This window comes from Solanum dulcamara, chromosome 10 (genome assembly GCF_947179165.1).
Source record: "Solanum dulcamara chromosome 10, daSolDulc1.2, whole genome shotgun sequence".
Classification (NCBI taxonomy): Eukaryota; Viridiplantae; Streptophyta; class Magnoliopsida; order Solanales; family Solanaceae; genus Solanum; species Solanum dulcamara.
This window is the reverse complement of record NC_077246.1, coordinates 56,825,072-56,845,692: the sequence shown is the minus strand read 5'-3', so window position 1 is coordinate 56,845,692 and position 20,621 is coordinate 56,825,072. Positions and strand designations below refer to the sequence as shown.

Sequence of the window (20,621 nt, the reverse complement as noted above, 5' to 3'; positions counted from 1 at the left end):
CTCAAAATATTCTAAGTAAATTAAGAGTAATTTAAACTTGTCTGAAATATGATTAAGTAAGAAAAACTCTTGAATCATTTTTTTAAGAAAGAAGATAATAACTTGAACAATTGTTTTTTAAAAACAAGTAAAAAATGGACCAAAACATTTGAACAAATAAAAAAAACTCGTTCCTCTTTTTAGGGAATTTAAATAGATTAATCTAAAACTAGGATTAAAATTAACAAATATATAATCACAAGAATAAGCAATTAAATAAAATAAATAACAAAATTAGGCCTTTTGCCCAAATTCAAACTGTAGCTTAATAAGCCTAATATCTTGAACCTGACCTAATTTCTAACATATTTGTGGCTACCTCGTTTTTGAGCCAGTGGAACATTTACATGTATATCAACATATATACTGATATATATAGAGCTACCTCTTCTTTCTTTTTTTAATGAAATTTTCCTTATTATATATAAAATAAAAGTACAAGTACAAGGAGGGGGACATGAAAACCTTACCTCCAAACTTAAGATGAATGATAACTTACGAGAGGACTCCTCTCGATACAATGTGACTAAGGAAAACGAAAATGAGGGAGACTCTCCCCTTCCATGTAAATACGAGAAAGAAACCTACACTAGTCCTATTCAACTAAGCTACATTCAAATAGCTAAACTGAAGAAGAACAAGTATACGAAACTTCCCATTCGCATGGATCGAGATCGTTCATGTCATCTTTGTCCTTCTTAATCTTTTCATACCGAGTTTGTCCATGAGTCGTGTGATCATCATGCAAAGGTAGTGCATGGTGCTGCTGATTTGGATATGTAGACAGTATACCTCATTGAAGAAACTTAAGTCGGCTAACTTTTTCAGGATCTCTCGACTAACGTTTCCAAGTATCCGTTCGAGCTGCAACTTCTTGGGTTTTGCAGATGCTGGTTCAAGAAATCCAAGATCAGCTGTAACTCCAATACAAGGCTCAAGGTAGCAGGACACCTGTACCAAGAGACACACAACAGTGAACAAAAATAGAAAACTAGTTTCATTTTTGATGGCTGTTGTGTGTGGCTCCAAGTATTGGATGTTGTGTTGCTGGTCTGGATTCTTGTTATTGTTGTTGTAGGGTTCATGGAATCTGCATAAGCTGGATGAAGGTGTTTTTGTTGGTGTTGCAGCTTGTTGGTGTTACCCTGCAACTTCTTGTACCTAGCTGCAGCTTTAGTTTGGTTAACTTGTTGGTAAAAACAGCTCCTCTTGTTATTGTTCTTGGCATCTGCACAGAGAAACAACCAGAGGCCATTCCACATGTTGGCCCAAGGGATGCAGAGATGCAGACTGCATTTCTGAAGTTGTTGTTGTTGGATATGTTGTATCTTTGCTTCTGCTTTGTGAAGGTGCTGTGAATCAGCTGCTGTGATTATTGCTCCTCCTCTTGTTTTGGTATTGGAATTTGCATGTTGAAGCATTTGTATTGTTGTCCAGGAACCTGCAGCTTTGGATGTGCTGCATTTTCCTGCAATTCCAAATACATGTAAGCTGCAACCTATAAGTTGAAGTACATACAGCCTGCTGTGGCTCTGTATTTTCCCAAGTTGCTGTGGTTGTTGATCTGTCTTTGAACAACTTGCTGCAATTGTGGTGTTGCTGCTCCTCCAATTCCTCATCATCATCAACCTCCACAGTAACCATGTGGACAACAGTAGCATTTTCATTATGATCATGTGGATTCTCTTTCAAAGACTCAAATAACTCAACCATTCTATCTACAGTAAATGGCCCTGAAGTAGTGCTGCCCCCTTATCTCCTCAATGGAGCAACTCTTAAATATGGGATGTTTAACTTATCGCTGTTTATTATTCCCCTTCCTTTTATCTCTAGGCTGCTGAAATCTCCATATTTGCAATTTCCCTTTTCTAAAGCAATGTTAGCTAGGTAGTCTGCCAGCTGATTTCCCTCCCTCATGATATGCTGAAACTGACAATGTCTTCCTTGTAAGCATGCTTTGATTTCTTCTACAATGTCATTTATTATCCAAGGACTTTTCCATTCCCCTTATAGTATCTTGTGCATTAGCATTGAGTCTGTTTGGATAATTACTTGCTGGAATTGTGATTGTTTGCAATGAATACTTGCTGCTAGTATTGCTTTGGCTTCTGATACAGTGCTAGTAGTATCTTCAATATTATTACCCTCTGCATAGATAATGTCCCCCTTATTATCTCTTACGCAAAAAGCATACGAGCTTCCCCCTGGATTTCCCTTAGAAGCACCATCTGTGTTGTATTTTATCCATCCCTCTGGTGGAGGTTCCCATTTCACCTTAATCACCTCTATTTGCATGGTCTCTTTCTGTAGTTCTTGTAATATCCCTGCCCAACTTCTTGGTATCTGCATTGTTGGTCTTCTGATATTAATAAACATGTACATATTGTTGGTAATATTGTGAATAACCTTTGCTAGAGAGGTATTTTTCCCTTCATGTTTTCTTTTATTTCTCCTTTTCCATAATTCCCAAATTACAAAGCCTGGAGTTGCTCTATAATAAGGTTTCATGCTTGATCTGATTTTTGCTCCCCACCATATCATTATAACTTCCCTTAGAGGTAGTCCTTCAATATTAAAGCCTGCAAAAGAACAAACATAAGACCATGTCCTGTTAGCAAAGTCAGATTTTCGGAATACATGTGCCATTGTTTCCTGATCTGGTTGTTCACAACACCAACATCTAGATGGCCCTTCTAAACCCCATCTCCTCAACCTATCATCCACAGAAATTTTAAATTTCCACATCCTCCAACTCAAGAATGACATTTTGAAAGGTATTCCCTTAGTCCACATCCATTTATAAATTCTATTCTGATCCTCCTTGTGTCTTATGTAGTTCCATGCTAATTTAACTGTAAAATTCCCTTTTGTTTCCAGCATCCATATTGATTGATCTTTCTCTACATTCCCTCTTGGTGGTTTTATATGATTTACTATGTGTTCAACCAACTCTAGAGGGAAAATATTTCCCATTACTGCAGTATCCCATTCTCCTTGTATAGTAATGTCTTCAACATTCTCATATCTGTAATCTCATTCAACTTCACCCCTTGTTATGGTGTAGATATCTCCCAGCCCAGTCCAATTATCATGCCATAGGGAAACTGATCCCTTTTTTGGAATCCATAGAATCTGGTGTTCAATTAAGTCTCTAGCTTGTAGCATCTTTTTCCATACTTGTGATCCCCCATTCCCAATTTTCCACATGATCAAATTAGGACTATTATTTCTACAATATTTGTTATGCATGTATTCACTCCATAAAGTCTTTTTAGTTCTAAAGTTCCACCATAGTTTACAAAATAGGGCCATAGATACATCATGCATTAATCTGAAGCCTAATCCTCCTTCCTTCTCTGGCAAACATAAGTTAATCCATTTACTCCAGTGTTTTCCTCTTCCCCCTATACAGCTACTCCAGAAAAATTGGGCCATCATACTTTGTACTTGATTTAACACATTCCTTGGAGGGTTCATTACAGATAAACAATGTATAGGGGTGCTTTGTAGCACATGTTTGATCAAAATTGCCCTACCTCCATACGAAAGTAACTTTCCTTTCCATCCTTGTAGTTTTGCAGCAATCCTCTGAATTACTTGATGATAATAAGCTTTCTGCTTTCTTTTATAGAAAATAGGACAACCCAAACAAGTAAAGGGGAATTCCTTTCTAAAAATACCTGTAGCCACTTCTGCAACTATTGCTTCTCCCCCCAACACACTATGGTGCATATAGATAGCACTTTTGTCCTTGTTTACCTTTTGCCCCGATATATCTTCATACTTTCCAAGAGTTTCTGTAATCATTTGCATTGTACCAACTTCAGCCTTACATAATATAATCATGTCATCTGCAAAAGCCAAGTGATTTAGTTTCAAGCTTCCCCTTGGCATGCCAAATCTTTTAAATTCCTTCCTTCTATGAGAGCATTTAATGATCTGGACATAACTTCAGCAGCTATAATGAATAAAGTAGGAGATAGTGGATCTCCCTGCTTTACACCTCTTGTAGATTTAAAGAAACAGGTTGTCCATTCAACAGGATTGAGTACCAATTGTAGCTAATCAGTCTATACACTATGTCAATGATAACTTCTCCAAACCCTAGTTTCCTTAGTACCTTGGTTAGGAATAGTCATTCCAATCTATCATATGCTTTCATCATATCTAGCTTTATTACAATATTAGAAGGCTTTCCTCTTTTCCTTATTTCAGAGATTATTTCCTGCACGAAAAGAATATTTTCAGCTATACTTCTCCCTTGTACAAAGCCAGCCTGCTCCGGTGAGATGATTTGTGGAAGGACCTTCTTAATTCTTTCATGTATGACTCTTGAGAAAATCTTATTGACAAAGTTACTCAAAGATATTGGTCGAAAATCTGAAAATGTATTAACCGACACTTTCTTAGGAATTAGGACTAAATTCGTATGAGTGACATATCTGGGTAGCTCTGCTCCACCCACAAAGGCCTTGACCATATTATATATATCCTCTCCAACTATTTCCCATGTGCTTTGGAAAAAAGCCCCTGTCATTCCATCTGGACCCCCTACACTATTTCCATTTAATCCCATTACTGCCTTTTTCACTTCTTTAATAGTTGGTATTGCTTCTAGTTCCTCATTCATGTCTCCAGTGATTACCTCCGGAAGTTCGTTAAGCAACTCAAAATCACCACTTATTGCTTGCATGGTAAACTGTTTCTCATAGTATTTCACTGCTGCGTTAGCAATGTCTTCTTACTGCTCCAACCAGTCCCCATCCTCATCCTGAATTCTATTAATTCTGAGTCTACTTCTTCTCCCTCTCACAATTGTATGAAAAAACTTTGTATTTCTTTCTCCTTCTTTAAACCATTCCATGCCCGCTTTTTGTTTCCAAAATTCTTCTTCCCTTTGGAGATATTTTTTTAATTTTGCTTGAGTTTGGTGAAGAGTTTCCCTATTGCTTCCATTGGGGTTAGCTTCAAACTGAGCCTCTTGCACTTTAATGATCTCCTCTATAGTAGCTATTTCCTGAAAAATATTTCCAAATGTATCCTTGCTCCATTGAGATAAAGCTTTCTTAGTCTTCTTGAGTTTGTGGTGAAATAAGGCAAACGGATCCCCTTCAAACTCTGCTTTCCAGTGCTCCTTAATTGTCTCCATGAATGATTCTTCTTTTAGCCAAAAGTTGAGAAATCTAAAAGTCTTAATCACCTCCTCTTTGCTGAATTTGAGATTTATTTCCACCGGAGTGTGATCTGAGCCACTTCTGATCAGATGCTCCACTTCAATTATAGGAAATACCTCCTGTAGTTTATCATTTGTAAGAACTTTGTCTAGCCTTTTGAATATACACTCCTCCTCAGTTCTCCCATTCCACCATGTGTACTTACTTCCCTTAAAGTTGCAATCTTCCAGATTACACACATTTATGCAATTATTGAAGTCTCTAACTTCTGCCTCTGTAACTGGCCTTCCCCCCAATTTCTCTTCCTCATTACAAATCACATTAAAGTCCCCACCTATCATCCATGGAATACTTATGATATTTGCCAAGTCAGATATAGAGTCCCATAGTAAAAGTCTTTCACCCTGCGTGCATTTAGCATAAACTAGTGACACCATGACCTCAATATTTCCGTTTTGATTTGTTAACTTAATAGTTAACATTTGCTCCTCGTCTCTACTTATTTCAAGTTCCATCTCTTCATCAATAAATGCCCAAATCTTCCCATTGACATTAGTAAGAGCATGCTTCATTCCAAGTCTTCTTCTATAAACTTCTAATCTTTGTGTTTCCTCAAAAGGTTCCATTAATCCCACCAAATAATATTGATTTCTTTTATGGAGGTTAATCAGTCTAGTAAACACCTTTTGAGTGTTTACTGATCTTATATTCCATATCAAAGCTTTCATTGATACCTGGGATTTTTGACAATCGTTCTCTTCGACTGTCTGGATGATGCTTGAGCTTGTTTTATATCCGCCTCACTTTGTTTCTTTTGTTTTGTGTACATCTCCTTCAATCTTCCCTTATGTTTTGGTGATAAATCTCCCTCAGCATTAATCCTTTCAATGTTCTGGGATATATCATCTTTATCTATATAGGTCCCTTTCTTGCTTTCTTTTGAGGTTGCATTCTCAATAGCTAGCGGACATGGTTCATTGTTCAATTCATACACCACAATAGTGCCCTTATTTATCTCCTCCTCTTCTTTATTTTCCTCTACTGCTTTTGATTCCTCTATATTAACAATTTGCATTGATTCTTGTCGACTATTCCCTTCTTCACAGTTGTCCTTCTTTTGATGTGTTACAATCCCTTCTTTATTGTTTCCTTCTTGTTCCTTATCATTTACTGCCTCTTTGACCTCCTTCTTGTTGAAAGTTTTATTCACCCATTCTTTAGTGGAACCATTTTTATTTTCTTCTATTCTGTCTTCCTCTTTGCCCTGATCTTCATGTTCTTCTTTGTCCCTTAGAGCATCAAAGGAATTCTTATCTTGATAGTCGATTTCCCCTTCAATATGCCCATATTTATCTTTCTTGTATTTATTCCTCCTTCTCACCATCCATTCTTGTTTATTATGTTTATTCCCCACTACTTTGCCACTTGTTAAAATCTTCCTGGAATTTGTTTCTGTGCCTATGACATTTTGAGTTTCACCTTTCCTTTCTAAATTCCTATTCTCTTCAATCATTGTATCATATAGTTGTGGATGTAGAGTCCAGCAAGTTTTGTCATCATGTCCCTGTAAACAACATTCCTTACAGTATTTTGGCATGTTGTCATACTGTATTTTAATCCACTTATACTTTACTTCACCCGTATTATCATCCTCTTCATTGATTTTCACTCTTTGGGGCAGTTTAGCAGTTAAATCCACTTCTATTTTCACCTTTGCACAACTAGGCCTTGTTTGGTTCTTCGTTGCCATGTCCACTGTAAGAGGTTTTTCAATTGCTCTTGCTATTGAAAAAATTGCTTCTCTTGCAAAAAAATTTGGCGGTAGATCTGGGAATGATATCCAAGCAACACCAATTGTAGTTTCTACCTCAGATTCAAACCACGGATCCCACTTCAGAGTTCTCATCTGCCAATAATTCTCCTTGGCTTTCACATAAAAGGCTGGTGTTGATAATAAATTAACATAATCTTCCATCGTCGTTAGTCTGATAAGAATATGTCTTGCATCTAATACTCCTATTGTGCATTCACTTTTGATTCCGCACTGCCCTGGAATTGTTTTTCTCAATTCCTGCACATCTGGTTTTCCATAAGAAAATTTACCAATGATAGCATATTGAAGATTTTCCTTTACTATGAGCAATTTGATCTCTGATGACTTCCACGTAATACTTGGTTCTCCATGTAGAATAACTACAGGTTTAGGAGGAACATTAGGGACTGCAGGGTTAATGATTTTTGGTTTAAGGATAGTAGCATATTGGGTGAGATTTGGGTCAGTAGATGGTGGAGGTGTAGCATGGTTGATTTGTGTAGGTAGAGGTGGGAAATTCTCCGGTGGTTCTCGCCCACCGGAGGCGGCTCTGGCCATGGCGGGCTGCTGTTATGCTAGGTTTTCTTTTAGTGAAATGTAAAAAGTGAGTGCTAAGAATTTAGTGAGAAGGAAGAGCTTCTCTCTCTACTTTAAATATCTCACGACGTTGTCTTATAGAGCTACCTCGTTTTTGAGCCAGTGGAACATTTACATGCATATCAACATATATACTGATATATACAGAGCGTATATCATCCACTTTTTCATGTATCCGATATATATATTTCCCTATTTATTAGCTTCCATAAATCTGTTCACCGACTTCCTTTTCAATGTGCACCAGGTTCCTTGATAAGATTGACTCGATAAAGAAGATCTTCTGGATTTCAAACCTACATGACTCAATGCGAAAATGCAAAGGAGAAAGTAAAGTCCACAATGGACTCGGATAATCATTACATGCAACAAGAAAGGATAAAATTAATAATTTTATCAATGCTCCATTAAATCCGACATGACATAGTAGTAGAGATCTTAAGACTTAAATAATAACAAATTATGATCAATTAGCATTTAAAAGACCAACTAAATGATTAAGTTCATCTCAAGATTCAACATAGGAGAGAAATATATATATCCAAACCAAATTCCACTAAAAGAACGCGAAGGCAAAATTTGAATGGAAAAAGTCCTAACAGTGTACTCAAAGATGCCAAACAATGTACTCAAAGATTCTAACACATTTTTAAGATGCCAAGGAAAGGAACTCAAAGATTCTAACACATGTTTTTTTAAAAAAATAATAAATAAAATAACCCAGAGAGGGATGATGACAGAACGTGATAAAGCAAGAAAAATGAGCTATAGATTATACGATATATTTGCCAGAAATTACTATAAAAAAAAAAGCTTGGCTACGGTTAAAGAAATATATCCAAGTTAATTTAATTTGACATCATAGCCGCTAAGCCTACATAGACTTGGCCATTCACACAGCCTCAGATTCAAATATCAAAACTAAACAAGTCAGCAAATATTCAAGACTTATGGAAGATAAGTTTTATCTAATATTCCAATATGCTCGGCTAGATATCTTTCACATTTTTAATCAAAAAAAGTAAGTAGCTAGATTTAGGCATGATCAACCAAGTTTAAGTTTGTTGAGTGATCGTAAGCTTATTAATCTATTATTAATCCCAATCCATGATAACTAATACTAGATTAAAACAAAACATCTATACAGCTTTAAAACCACAACTTCAACAAAAGATTCCAAACGGACAATATACTTAGAGGATTTGTTCCACACTTGAACAACTAAAAACGCAAACACGAACCCACAACGTCCATTTATCAACCATCAGCAACAAGACCAATAAGTTAAGACAAAACAGTGGCGTTTGAAAGAAAACAAAGTTGTCATAAGAAATTCTAAAAAACAAAAAAAATTAAAACTAGCTTTTGTCCATAAATACAATAAGTAATATTAACTAGAATAAATCATGATTTGAAAGGACTTATACCTATTCTCGAGCAGCGGAGAGAGAACGACGAGTCGAGGAAAATGAACTTCCACAGCAATTACAAATTTGAGTGACTAAAAAGAGACAATCAAAGATTCGGACTATCTCAAAAGAGGGAAAAGAGCAAAAAAAGCAAAGAAAGTAGTGAACCCATAAATTCCTCAACTTCTCTATTGATTAACTCTTTTTTTTTCAATGAAAACAAATCAACAATTTATAGCCCAAAAAACAGTCAATTTGAATTTCAAAAAGAAAACATATTCCTAATAATTCGGATTTGATTTTGACAGCTTTTATTCGGATTAGATTTGTGTAAGATTTTTCTAATCCAAAGTCAACAATTGAGGGCTTTATAAAATCTCAGGATTTCATAGATGGGGAAGAGATTACCTTTGTTGTCGACAGATTTGCGATGTTATCGGGGTTGTTGAAGAAGACGCGTAGCTATTGTACGGTATGCGTGTATGGTATGTATACGCTTATGGGTGTATTCGCTTGTGTGAAGAAGATGGGGCTTTTGGGCGGTGGTGGGCTGCTATGTCGTTGTAGATGTATATATAATGTTGCATATAGGTGTTGTAGTGTAGGCATATTGCTGGGTCGGTGGAATTGGAGTTTAGTGGGGATATTTGGCATGTTGTTTGCTGGAAATGGCAATGTTGTGAGAGTATATTAGTGGTATACATATATGGTTGTAATTGGAAAGGTGGGGTGGTGAGGGGTTTGTTTATTATTGTGTAGGAGTGTGAGTATATTAAAGTGTAGGAATTGAGGGGATTGATTAATCGGAAAAGGGCCAAAATTACCCTTGAACTTCGAAAAATAGTTCATCCATGCCCTTCGTTATACTTTAGGGCCAATTATACCCTTACCGTTATAATTTGGGCCAAATATGCCCTTGAGTATAATAGAGTGTCACGTGTCGATTTCTTAGTGGCCAACTTATTTCCCCTCTTATTTTTTCATCCGGATCAAATAATATTAGATTCGACCCAATCAATTTAGTATCCGACCCATCAATAATATATCATACCCAAATAAACCTAAACCTAACCCATCAACAACGCTACTCTCTCTCTGTTCTCTCTCTAAAAAAATGCATACCACCTCTCTCTATCGTCTTCAACCTCCATTGATGAAGACTCTTCAACCTCAGTTGAGGAAGATGATGAAGACCCTTTTCTAAGGCCCATAGTGATTTCTGAATTTTCCACAAGACTTCAAATGAGGCAGAAAGCGCAAGAACCAACAGGTAGAAGGGCAATAAAGGAAATTATATGAATTTGAAGAACGAAGTGGGTTTGTAGTTTTCTTGAAGTCGGACATTTTTGAACACCCAATTTGAGGAAAAGAGTAGAACAACAGGTTATGAAGTATAGTAAATTGAGATGTGCAGAAACTGCAGACACTGTGTTAGCCGGTGTTTGATGGACACAGAGTTGAGTTTTATGTGTTGAAGAAACCATTTATGGATGAATTCTTGGAATTTTTGAGCTACAAGTTTGATACATGATAATATGATACATAAACTTTAAGCAGTAAAGTTTGATACATGAGAATATGATACATAAACTTTCATCTTATATTCGAGTTTGATACATGAGAATAGCTGATACTAAGTTGTAGATGTATTAGAAGCAGTAAGTTGATACATAAGTTGACTTGATACATAAGTTGTAGCTGATACATATGTATCAAGTCAACTTATGTATCAGCTACAACTTATGTATCAGCTGCAACTTATGTATCAGCTACAGCTTATGTATCAACTACAACTTATGTATCAAGTCAACTTATGTATCAGCTACAACTTATGTATCAACTTACTGCTTCTGATACATCTACAACTTATGTATCAGCTGCAACTTATGTATCAAGTCAACTTATGTATCATCTGCAACTTATGTATCAAGTCAACTTATGTATCAGCTGCAACTTATGTATCAGCTACAACTTATGTATCAGCTGCAACTTATGTATCAGCTACAACTTATGTATCAGCTGCAACTTATGTATCAACTTAACTTATGTATCAGCTACAACTTATGTATCAGCTACAACTTATGTATCAACTTACTGCTTCTGATACATCTACAACTTATGTATCAACTTACTGCTTTTGATACATCTACAACTTATGTATCAGCTGCAACTTATATATAAGCTACAACTTATGTATCATCTGAAACTTATGTATCATCTGAAACTTATGTATCAAGTCAACTTATGTATCAAGTCAACTTATGTATCAGCTGCAACTTATGTATAAGCTACAACTTATGTATCATCTGCAACTTATGTATCAAGTCAACTTATGTATCAGCTACAACTTATGTATCAAGCCAACTTATGTATCAGCTACAACTTATGTATCAACTTACTACTTCTAATATATCTACAACTTATGTATCAACTGCAACTTATATATCAGCTATACCTTATGTATCAGCTACAACTTATGTATTATGTCAACTTATGTATCAGCTACAACTTATGAATCAAGTCAACTTATGTATCAGCTGCAACTTATGTATCAACTACAGCTTATGTATCAGCTGCAACTTATGTATCAAGTCAACTTATGTATCAGCTGCAACTTATGTATCAACTACAGCTTATGTATCAGCTGCAACTTATGTATCAAGTCAACTTATGTATCAGCTACAACTTATGTATCAACTTACTACTTCTGATACATCTACAACTTATGTATCAACTGCAACTTATGTATAAGCTACAACTTATATATCATCTGCAACTTATGTATCAAGTCAACTTATGTATCAGCTGCAACTTATGTATAAGCTACAACTTATGTATCAAGTCAACTTATGTATCAGCTACAACTTATGTATCAAGCCAACTTATATAACAACTACAACTTATGTATCAAGTCAACTTATGTATCAACTATAACTTATGTATCAAGTCAACTTATATGTCAGCTACAACTTATATATCAACTTATTGCTTCTGATACATCTATAACTTATGTATTAGCTATGTATCAGCTACAACTTATGTATTAAGTCAACTTATATATCAGCTACAACTTATGTATCAGTTATTCTCATGTATCAAACTCGAATATAAGATGAAAGTTTATGTATCATATTCTCATGTATCAAACTTTACTGCTTCTGATAGATCTCAATTTACTACACTCCATACACATTTCAACTGCACAACTGCAGTTTTTGCACATTACAACTGCATATTTCAACTGAACAACACAACTATACATTCATCAATATTTCAGTAAAACTAAACATAATTGAATTCGATAAAATAACTGGACATTTCAAAAACTAATACACCACAAGTCTTAAGCAGTAAATACATCACCATAATTCACAAAAAACAATAACATTTCATAAAGCTAAATCAATTGTTAGGTCCCCTTCTTGGATTCAATTTTCCAATCCTCTCTTGAGCTTTAGCCTCTAACTTGCTGGTAGTAATTGCATCATTCCCTTGCGAAGTTAATCTTGTTAATGAGACTGGAAGATTGGTTGCCTCACTAACACCATTGTCGTCACCTCTAAAGCTTATTGCCCTTCTACCTGTTGGTTCTTGCGCTTTCTGCCTCATTTGAAGTCTTGTGGAAAATTCAGAAATCACTATGGGCCTTAGAAAAGGGTCTTCATCATCTTCCTCAACTGAGGTTGAAGAGTCTTCATCAATGGAGGTTGAAGACGATAGAGAGAGGTGGTATGCATTTTTTTAGAGAGAGAACAGAGAGAGAGTAGCATTGTTGATGGGTTAGGTTTAGGTTTATTTGGGTATGATATATTATTGATGGGTCGGATACTAAATTGATTGGGTCGAATCTAATATTATTTGATCCGGATGAAAAAATAAGAGGGGAGATAAGTTGGCCACTAAGAAACCGACACGTGGCACTCTATTATACTCAAGGGCATATTTGGCCCAAATTATAACGGTAAGGGTATAATTGGCCCTAAAGTATAACGAAGGGCATGAATGAACTATTTTTTGAAGTTCAGGGGTAATTTTGGCCCTTTTCCGTTGATTAATTGCCATGTTTTGATGGCATAGTAATGTAATGTTGACATGTGGAATTGGTGTGTTATGTGTAATGTTGATAGAAATTGTAGGAATTAAACAATGGGTATTTTAGTGCATAGGTGTAATAATGTGAGGAAGGGGTAGGTTAGTTTAGGAGTTTCGATAGAAAAGGCTAGATTTACGAATTAAAAAAAGGCACATAGTTTCAATTATAGCCATTTGAATTAAGAATTTAGTCATTAATTATGGAATTTGATTAAAATTTAAATAAAATAAATTAACACTAATTAATTAACAAGCTTCTTAATTCTAACAAAGTAAAATAATTATCTCAATTTTAAACAAATTAACTTAAAATATGAATCTATTAATTGAGTCAAACTAATTAACAAAATATTTACTTAAAAAATAAAATATTTTTGAGATAATTTTCAAATAATCATAAAAGGTAATAATTATACAAGTAATTATATAAAAATATATATCGTTCAAAAAAAATTATAAAAAATGCCAAAAATTACTTAGAAGTAACTAAAAAAGTATTTTTTTTAAAAAGATTTTTGCAAGCTAATTAATTTAAAATTGTTTGAAATTGGAAAAACTCGATTATTAATTTATGTCGTGGAGGGTCAAAATTGAGTGTCAACATATACCACGTTTGGTTATGAAACAAGATGAAAACTAAATGCTCAACAATTGATTCTATCTATCCCCGCTTAACGATGTAGTTATATGGTCAACTGAGTTAGGTGATTAGAGGTTGAGAGATCATGATCATAATATTAACCCTATAAATCTGTAATTTGATAATCTTCTGAAATCCATAAAAAAGACGTGAAGCATGAATTCTTAGTAAGCTGCAGCCCTGAAATTTCTCCAATCATTGTAAGTTAATATTTTTATTTATATTTAATTCTTGCAATTTCTTAGCATAAAAATATTAATAATATTTTTTTTGCTCGATTAAATAAATAATTAGACTTAATATAATTTAGTAAAATAGTTAATTGACAAGTCCCTGTGGATTCGACATCTGACTCCTAAAAAGAGCCACTTTATTACTTACACGACCGCATACACTTGCGTGTGTGTTTGAACACAACAGCAGCAACAACAGCGTAATACTTCCTTAGGAGCACAATTTATTTTTTGGTTAAATACAACAAAAACAACAACAACAAACAACAATAATAGCTTTGTATATCAATTATGTAAACATTTAATAACTAGCCTAATCTGAATTAGATTCTTTTTTCCCATATTGTAACGTTCATATCACCCATTGACTATTATCTACGTATCACAATTCTTTCATCTACTTTATCTATAAATAAACTTGTTTTCCTCCTCTAGCGTAACATTCTTCTTTTATTTTACTTTTTCTTTAACTTTTGAGAAATTTTTTTCTAGACTCTACACACACATATACCTCCCTCTCTATGTATATATAAGAGAGACATCAAGTATGAATAGACACCTAAACATTTATCAATATAGATGAGTCTTTTTTATGCAATATCTGATTTTTGCTGCAGGTGGAGCATTAATTAACTTGCTCGTGACCTTGTCGAAGACAGGTCTCGTGGAGCAAAGTTAGTTTGTACTCGACCTGCACAAATTCATTGGAGATTGCAGTAAATTCGATACCTTCAAATCCCTCTATAATGTCTACAACTCATGAGGTTTGAATTTCATTCAATCACACACACACATACGTGTGTGTATATATAGCATTAATTAATTTGGGACCTAACGATGTTCGGTTCGTCACATGAACTGAATAGTAATAGTCTATTACCCCTTTCTCTGTAGGTCGAGCTTCCTTTTCATCCCTCTCACTTCGTTCGAGCAGAATTACATCCACCCTCTCATCGGGTATGAATTCCTAAATCCATTTACCTTGATCAGGATCAACTCCTTCTATGCCTGATCGGGGTACTCGTCTATCGCGCTTCGAATAGAAGATAGGATACATCCCCTGGCTTCTGGGTTCCGGTGGTAGGAGGAACCCCCATAATAAATGCATAGTTATGAATAATCCACATTTATTACCCTGTTTGCTTATTTTAAATATACAGCCCCAATTTAATGGTATCAAAGTCAATCCGATATTTAAAATTTGACAATATTAAATGGATAAGCAACAACTTTTAGAATTAATTTCTGAAAAAATGAAAGAACTTATTTTTTGAAAAGAAAGGTATACATATAACCAATTTGCAGGAGTTTGCGAAAAATCATTAATCTCTCGAAGAAAAATCATTTTCAGGTTAGAAACTAAAATTCAAAAATATGAATATAAATTACAGCATGATTTATTGTACTATTTGATAAGTAGTGAAGAGATTTTGCAAAAACTTGATGACCTTATAAAAATGCATAAGCATATAGTCATTAAGATCAAGACGATTGAAATTGAGATAAAAGCTATTAAAGATAACTTGCTTGGTAGGGTTAATAATCTCATTGAAAAGGCAGATAATTTTGATAAAGATCTAGGAAAGAGAATTAAGGAGGAAATTTCCGTTCCTACAATTTTTAAAAAAGGTCTTTATCAAAAAGAAATCCTTGATAAAAAAATCATCTCTGAGTTTCTAGAGAAACAAAGACAAATAGATGAAAAATCCTAAAAGGATAAGAAATAGAAAATTCTATCCTGACAACGGAAGAAATTTCTAACGAGGAAGAATGATGTAAATGCTACAATACTGGAGAAGAAGATCACAAAAGTTACGAATGTAACAAAAGGAGAGTCAAAATCTCAAAAATAGATCGAGAGGATATTGAGTCATATCTAGAATCAATAACATATATCAACAACAATGATTTCTATGTAGAAATTTATGAAGAATCTTCTGATTCCAGTATTGATTCAGAAGAATGAATCAAGAAATAGAGAATATAAAAGATGAGACCATTCAAATCATAAAAGCTAAAGAACAACAACGAGGATATGCTTTAAGAGCAATATTTGATGGAGAAATATTACAAAAAATCCAAGGATTAAAATTCAACATTCGAACAGAAGATAGTTTATTCAGCAAATTACAAAGAACTTTTGTTGAAATAAAATCTCTTATCATGAGTATCAAGAAGTCGAAAAGGTGATAGAAATCCCTCAAACTACTGGAAAACATAAGTTGAATCTTTTAACAAAATCAATAATTGACCAGATCTTAAGAAAAATTCTAGAAAGGAAAAGAATTAAGATGAATTATGTTCATATAGGAGGAATCCAGATTATCGTGAAATCAATCTTCAAAGAAGAAATAAATTCTCCTATAGTCACTAACTTTTTAGATGAAAGATTCATAAATACCAGAGAAAGAAATTTAGGTATTGTTGAAGGCAATTTAGCTTACACTAAATTATTATTCAACAATTATCCCAGGTAGTATATATCGCTAAAAGATGTTAACTTGAACAAAGTCTTGAGTTTGCATTTTCAGGTAAAATGAAAGGATTTATTCAAACTAGGCTACCATATCATAAGCATTTATTATCATGCTCTGTATACTATTACCAATTCAAATTATGGAAATATCTATAAAAATAAAAGCATGGTCGAAATTGATCAAGAATGTGCAGGAATTGCAAGAAGAATTGAAGTTGTGGTTCAACAAGCTGATATACCAAATGAATATGAAATTCATTTTGAAAAAGCATTGGAGATAGAAAGCACTAGTACTACCAACCCTAGACTCTCCATTGAATATGGAAGAAATTTTATAAAAAATATTAGTTCAAGGAGATTTTCTAACGAAAACCTTACTAATGTAACAAAAGTTTCAAGACGATTCTTCAATGAAAGTGATTGGAACAAACAAAATATTCTAATCCAGACAAGAATCATCAGCAAATCACGTCAAAAGGAGTATCCTAGACGGATTAACAATACATGGCAATAAGTCATATATTTTTGCAAAACCTTTGAAGGAAACATCTACAACTGTACAGAAATGATAAAGTTGCCTTTACAACTTGAAACTATTTGAATGACTATTCCTTGTTATATTACTGATCATGAAAATGATTATAATATAATTTTAGAAGAATTATTTCTTAATAGTTTAGATGACTATAATGTTGGGACAAAAGGAATGGAAATCTCTTTATGAAGTAAAACTACTTTTATACCTAAAAATTAATGTCTAAAGAGACATCTTTTCGCGTCGCAGTATTCATAGAATTTACTACCTACGAAACAAAATTGACTTCTTGTTGTCAAATTGATAATGATTTTGAAGCTAGTTTATCAAAAACTTTTCTAATAAAAAAAATTGGAACACTAACAATGTTAATGCTTCTATTATAGTATTACATGTGACAGGGAAAAGCTGACACATAACAAAGAAAAGGTAGAAATAATTTTGGGATCAAAAATTATTTCTATACAAAATGTTTATGCTTATGATAAACTAAAAACTTATTTATTACTTGAAAATGATTTTATCCAACAGTTCCAAGATTATCATCAAACAATATACATGATTAGTTTTAAAACCCCATGTAATCATTTTATAAAAATTCCAAGAAAGCATAATCCTTATGTTTTACAGAAAGAAAATAGAATTTTTAATAATTTATTTTTGGATAAACCAAAACATTATTCTTGTAAATGTCTTAATCGAAAAAATAAAATAGAACTTACAAAACTTTTATGGTGAAAATGCTTTAGAAAAATGGGACAACAATCATGAAAAAGTTGTTTTAACTCATAAAGATCCTAGTATCATTATAAGGGTTAGACCTATGCTTTACAATGAAGAAGATAAGACTGAATTCAAAATTTAGATTTAAGAACTTCTTAAAATGAAATTAATCAGGGCTAGTAAAAGTCCACACAATAGTCCCGCGTTCATGGTAAGAAATCATGCAGAGCAAAAATGAGGTAAGGCTCGAATAGTCATAAATTACAAAGAGCTTAACAAAAATTGTGTTTTTGATGGATATTTTATTCCTAACAAAAAAAATCTTATAAACCTTGCTAAAGGAAAAACTTACTTTTCAAAATTTGATTGTAAAAGTGATTTTTGACAAATTAAACTGTCAGAAGATTCAATTTCTCTAACAATATTCAGTACCCGAAATGGACATTACAAATGGTTGGTGATGAATTTTGGATTAAAAAATGCACATTTTTCAGAAAAAATGGATAATATATTTACTGAATTTTTTTAATCGTCTATATTGATGATATTCTAGTATGTTCAAATATATATCAAGAACATTTGACACATCTTAAAGAATTTTTAAAAATATGTGTTGATAATGGAATTGTTTTAAGCCAAAAAAAGGCTGAAATAAATAAAAATAAAATAGAATACCTTGGAATGATCATTTCAAAAAATGGAATAGAGTTACAAACTCATATTTCAAAGAAAATATTTGAGTTTCTTGATAAATTGACAACAAAACAAAAAATACAAAAATTTCTAGGTTATTTAAATTATGCAGGTGAATTCATTCCAGATCTAGCAAAAAAGAGAAATCTCTTACAAAAGCTTATTCGATAATCAAATCGACTTGGATGGACCGAAAAACATACTCTTTGTGTTCGAAAACTCAAAGAAGAATGTGCTAAGATTCCAAAGATTAGATTACCCTGAAGATAATCTGGTTCTACAAACTGATGCCTCCGATTATCATTGGGGAGCATTATTACAAACAGATTTAAATAAAATCTGTAGATACACTAGTGGAACATTTAACGAAGCTGAAGTTAAATATTCTACGAATGAAAAAGAACTTTTCTTAATTTTTAGAGGAATAAGAAAATTCTCTCCATTCCTACTACCAAAACAATTTGTTTTTAGGTATGACAATACACAAGTATCAGGTTTGATATTCAATAAACACCCTTCTGAACCTCAGTACAGAAGATTACATATATGGCAGGTGTTATTGTTATTTTATTCTTTCAAAGTTGAAAATATTAAAGGATCTGACAATGTTTTTTGCAGATTTTTTCTCAAGAAATGTTCAATATGGACAATAGAACTCAAATCCTGATGAAAAGAATATTCCAAAAGATGAATGGCATTGAAGATCCCATTAATGAAAAATGTCATATGATTTTCAATATATGAGATAAAATTGCAGCCTTATGGAAAAAGACAAGGAAATTGCAATCTGAATTGAATCAACTCAATATTGATCAGTTGGAGAACATATCAGAGTTTCAACTGCTTTGTGAACATCTAGATATCAAATCTCAGGGACAAAAATCCCTAATAAAGTGGCAAGATGTAATGAGCTTCCAGGTCATTTTCATCTTTTCCAATCTTTTCAACATTTAGAGTTTTCTGTAGTGACTCCAATTTATTTATGACTTGCAGGAACTGACAGTTTGGTAGCCTGTTCATTTGTTTGGGTTTTATGCCCGTTTTCCTATTTTAGAGCTTTTGGAGTTTGAATGGTTGACTTCAGTCAAAATTCCAGAAAGACAACCTCAGAATGGAATTTCGATGGTACCATCAGCTTTGAAATGGTCATTTTAGGCTAGTAGCATGCTCGACTCAAGTCCTAAGCCTTTCTGTGCGAGTTTGAGCCATTAAGTATTTTAGCCTTTAAACATTAGCCTAAGGTTGAATTTGGTCAACACTCTTGGTAAACGCACTTGAATTGAAATTTTGTCAATGCGATTAGCTCTAAAATATATAATTTTCTCTAGAATGACCCTATGAGTGGTTTTTGAGGCTTCCGGGCTCATTTCGAGCTTTTTTGTAGAATTAGAAAAAAAGGTACATGGTTGTTGGACCTACTTTTTATCAGGATGACCTCAGATGGAAATTTTGACTGCGTCGTTGAGTCCAAAGCATCAAATTTGGTGGGATAGTATAGTTCGTTTGTGTGCACGGGATTCTGAACCAATCTCGAGCACCTAGTCGAAGACTTTGGACTGTTCCAAATCTGATGTTGTAGAAAAATTTAGTGTAGGCCTATTTTACCCTTCGCATTCATGCCACAAGGGCTACATTCATGGAATCCATGGTCCTTGGTCTCCGCATTCGCGGACATAGGCAGCGTTCGCGAAGGCCTAAGGAATTGGCCTCTGCGTTCGCGAGGTACCTACCGCGTTCGCGGAGCCTGATGGCTTTTCCTTCCGCGTTCACAGTGGCCCTACCATATATTTTTGGAGCTTTCAAGGCTTAGCCTCCACATTCGCAGTCCTTTTCCCCCGCATTCATGAAGAGCATTTCACTGATCTTTTAATTAAGATAGTGACATAAACAACCTTAAACCCCATTTCATTTTCTTTAATTTTGGGAGCTAGTGAGCTCCAATTTGAGCGATTCCACATCTAGTGGGTTTGTATTGATTGTGTCTATGTGTTGGTATGTTCAAAGAAGCCTGCACGGCGATGGTTTGAGGTAATGTTTGCCCCAAAGGAACTGCCTTAGCATAACTTTAAGCTTTATGGTAAAATTTATTGTTGTGCTGATTTCTTCCTTTTTGAGCATCAATTTGTGCTCCATTTTGGGGTACAAGCTCAATAATGTGTTTAGAACATTTTTACAAAGTCAATTTTGGGATTTCCAT

The 20,621-nt window shown here is 33.9% G+C and overlaps 3 protein-coding genes across 4 annotated transcripts; 1 reads left to right on the top strand and 2 right to left on the bottom strand.

Moving 5' to 3' along the window:
• The first annotated feature begins 796 nt into the window (after positions 1 to 796).
• On the top strand, positions 797 to 1,548 carry LOC129869823 (uncharacterized). Its single transcript, XM_055944424.1, has 3 exons — positions 797 to 978; positions 1,118 to 1,388; positions 1,477 to 1,548. The coding sequence occupies exons 1-3, from the start codon at positions 797 to 799 to the stop codon at positions 1,546 to 1,548; spliced, it is 525 nt and encodes a 174-aa protein (XP_055800399.1).
• Positions 1,386 to 9,769, bottom strand: LOC129871059 (uncharacterized). Of its 2 annotated transcripts, XM_055945924.1 has the most exons (3): positions 9,441 to 9,769; positions 9,051 to 9,124; positions 1,386 to 7,919 (listed from the first exon to the last, which is right to left on the bottom strand). In XM_055945924.1, exon 3 carries the CDS (start codon positions 7,582 to 7,584, stop codon positions 5,938 to 5,940), a length of 1,647 nt encoding a protein of 548 aa, XP_055801899.1. In that variant the 5' UTR covers positions 7,585 to 7,919; positions 9,051 to 9,124; positions 9,441 to 9,769; the 3' UTR covers positions 1,386 to 5,937. The 2 variants fall into 2 exon arrangements, with proteins under 2 accessions (XP_055801899.1, XP_055801900.1); XM_055945925.1 differs by lacking the exon at positions 9,051 to 9,124.
• LOC129869822 (uncharacterized) lies at positions 4,781 to 5,839 on the bottom strand. Its single transcript, XM_055944423.1, has one exon. The coding sequence runs from the start codon at positions 5,837 to 5,839 to the stop codon at positions 4,781 to 4,783; it is 1,059 nt and encodes a 352-aa protein (XP_055800398.1).
• Positions 9,770 to 20,621: the final 10,852 nt, after the last annotated feature.

Excerpts from the sequence above, each read along its gene's own strand:
- LOC129871059 (XM_055945924.1), bottom strand. The coding sequence starts at position 7,584 with ATGGCCAGAGCCGCCTCCGGTGGGCGAGAACCACCGGAGAATTTCCCA.
- LOC129869822 (XM_055944423.1), bottom strand. The coding sequence starts at position 5,839 with ATGGAACCTTTTGAGGAAACACAAAGATTAGAAGTTTATAGAAGAAGA.
- LOC129869823 (XM_055944424.1), top strand. The coding sequence starts at position 797 with ATGGTGCTGCTGATTTGGATATGTAGACAGTATACCTCATTGAAGAAA. Across the intron at positions 979-1,117 it reads ACTCCAATACAAGGCTCAAG|GGTTCATGGAATCTGCATAA; the intron begins GTAGCAGGACAC and ends TTGTTGTTGTAG. Across the intron at positions 1,389-1,476 it reads TTTGCTTCTGCTTTGTGAAG|GAACCTGCAGCTTTGGATGT; the intron begins GTGCTGTGAATC and ends ATTGTTGTCCAG.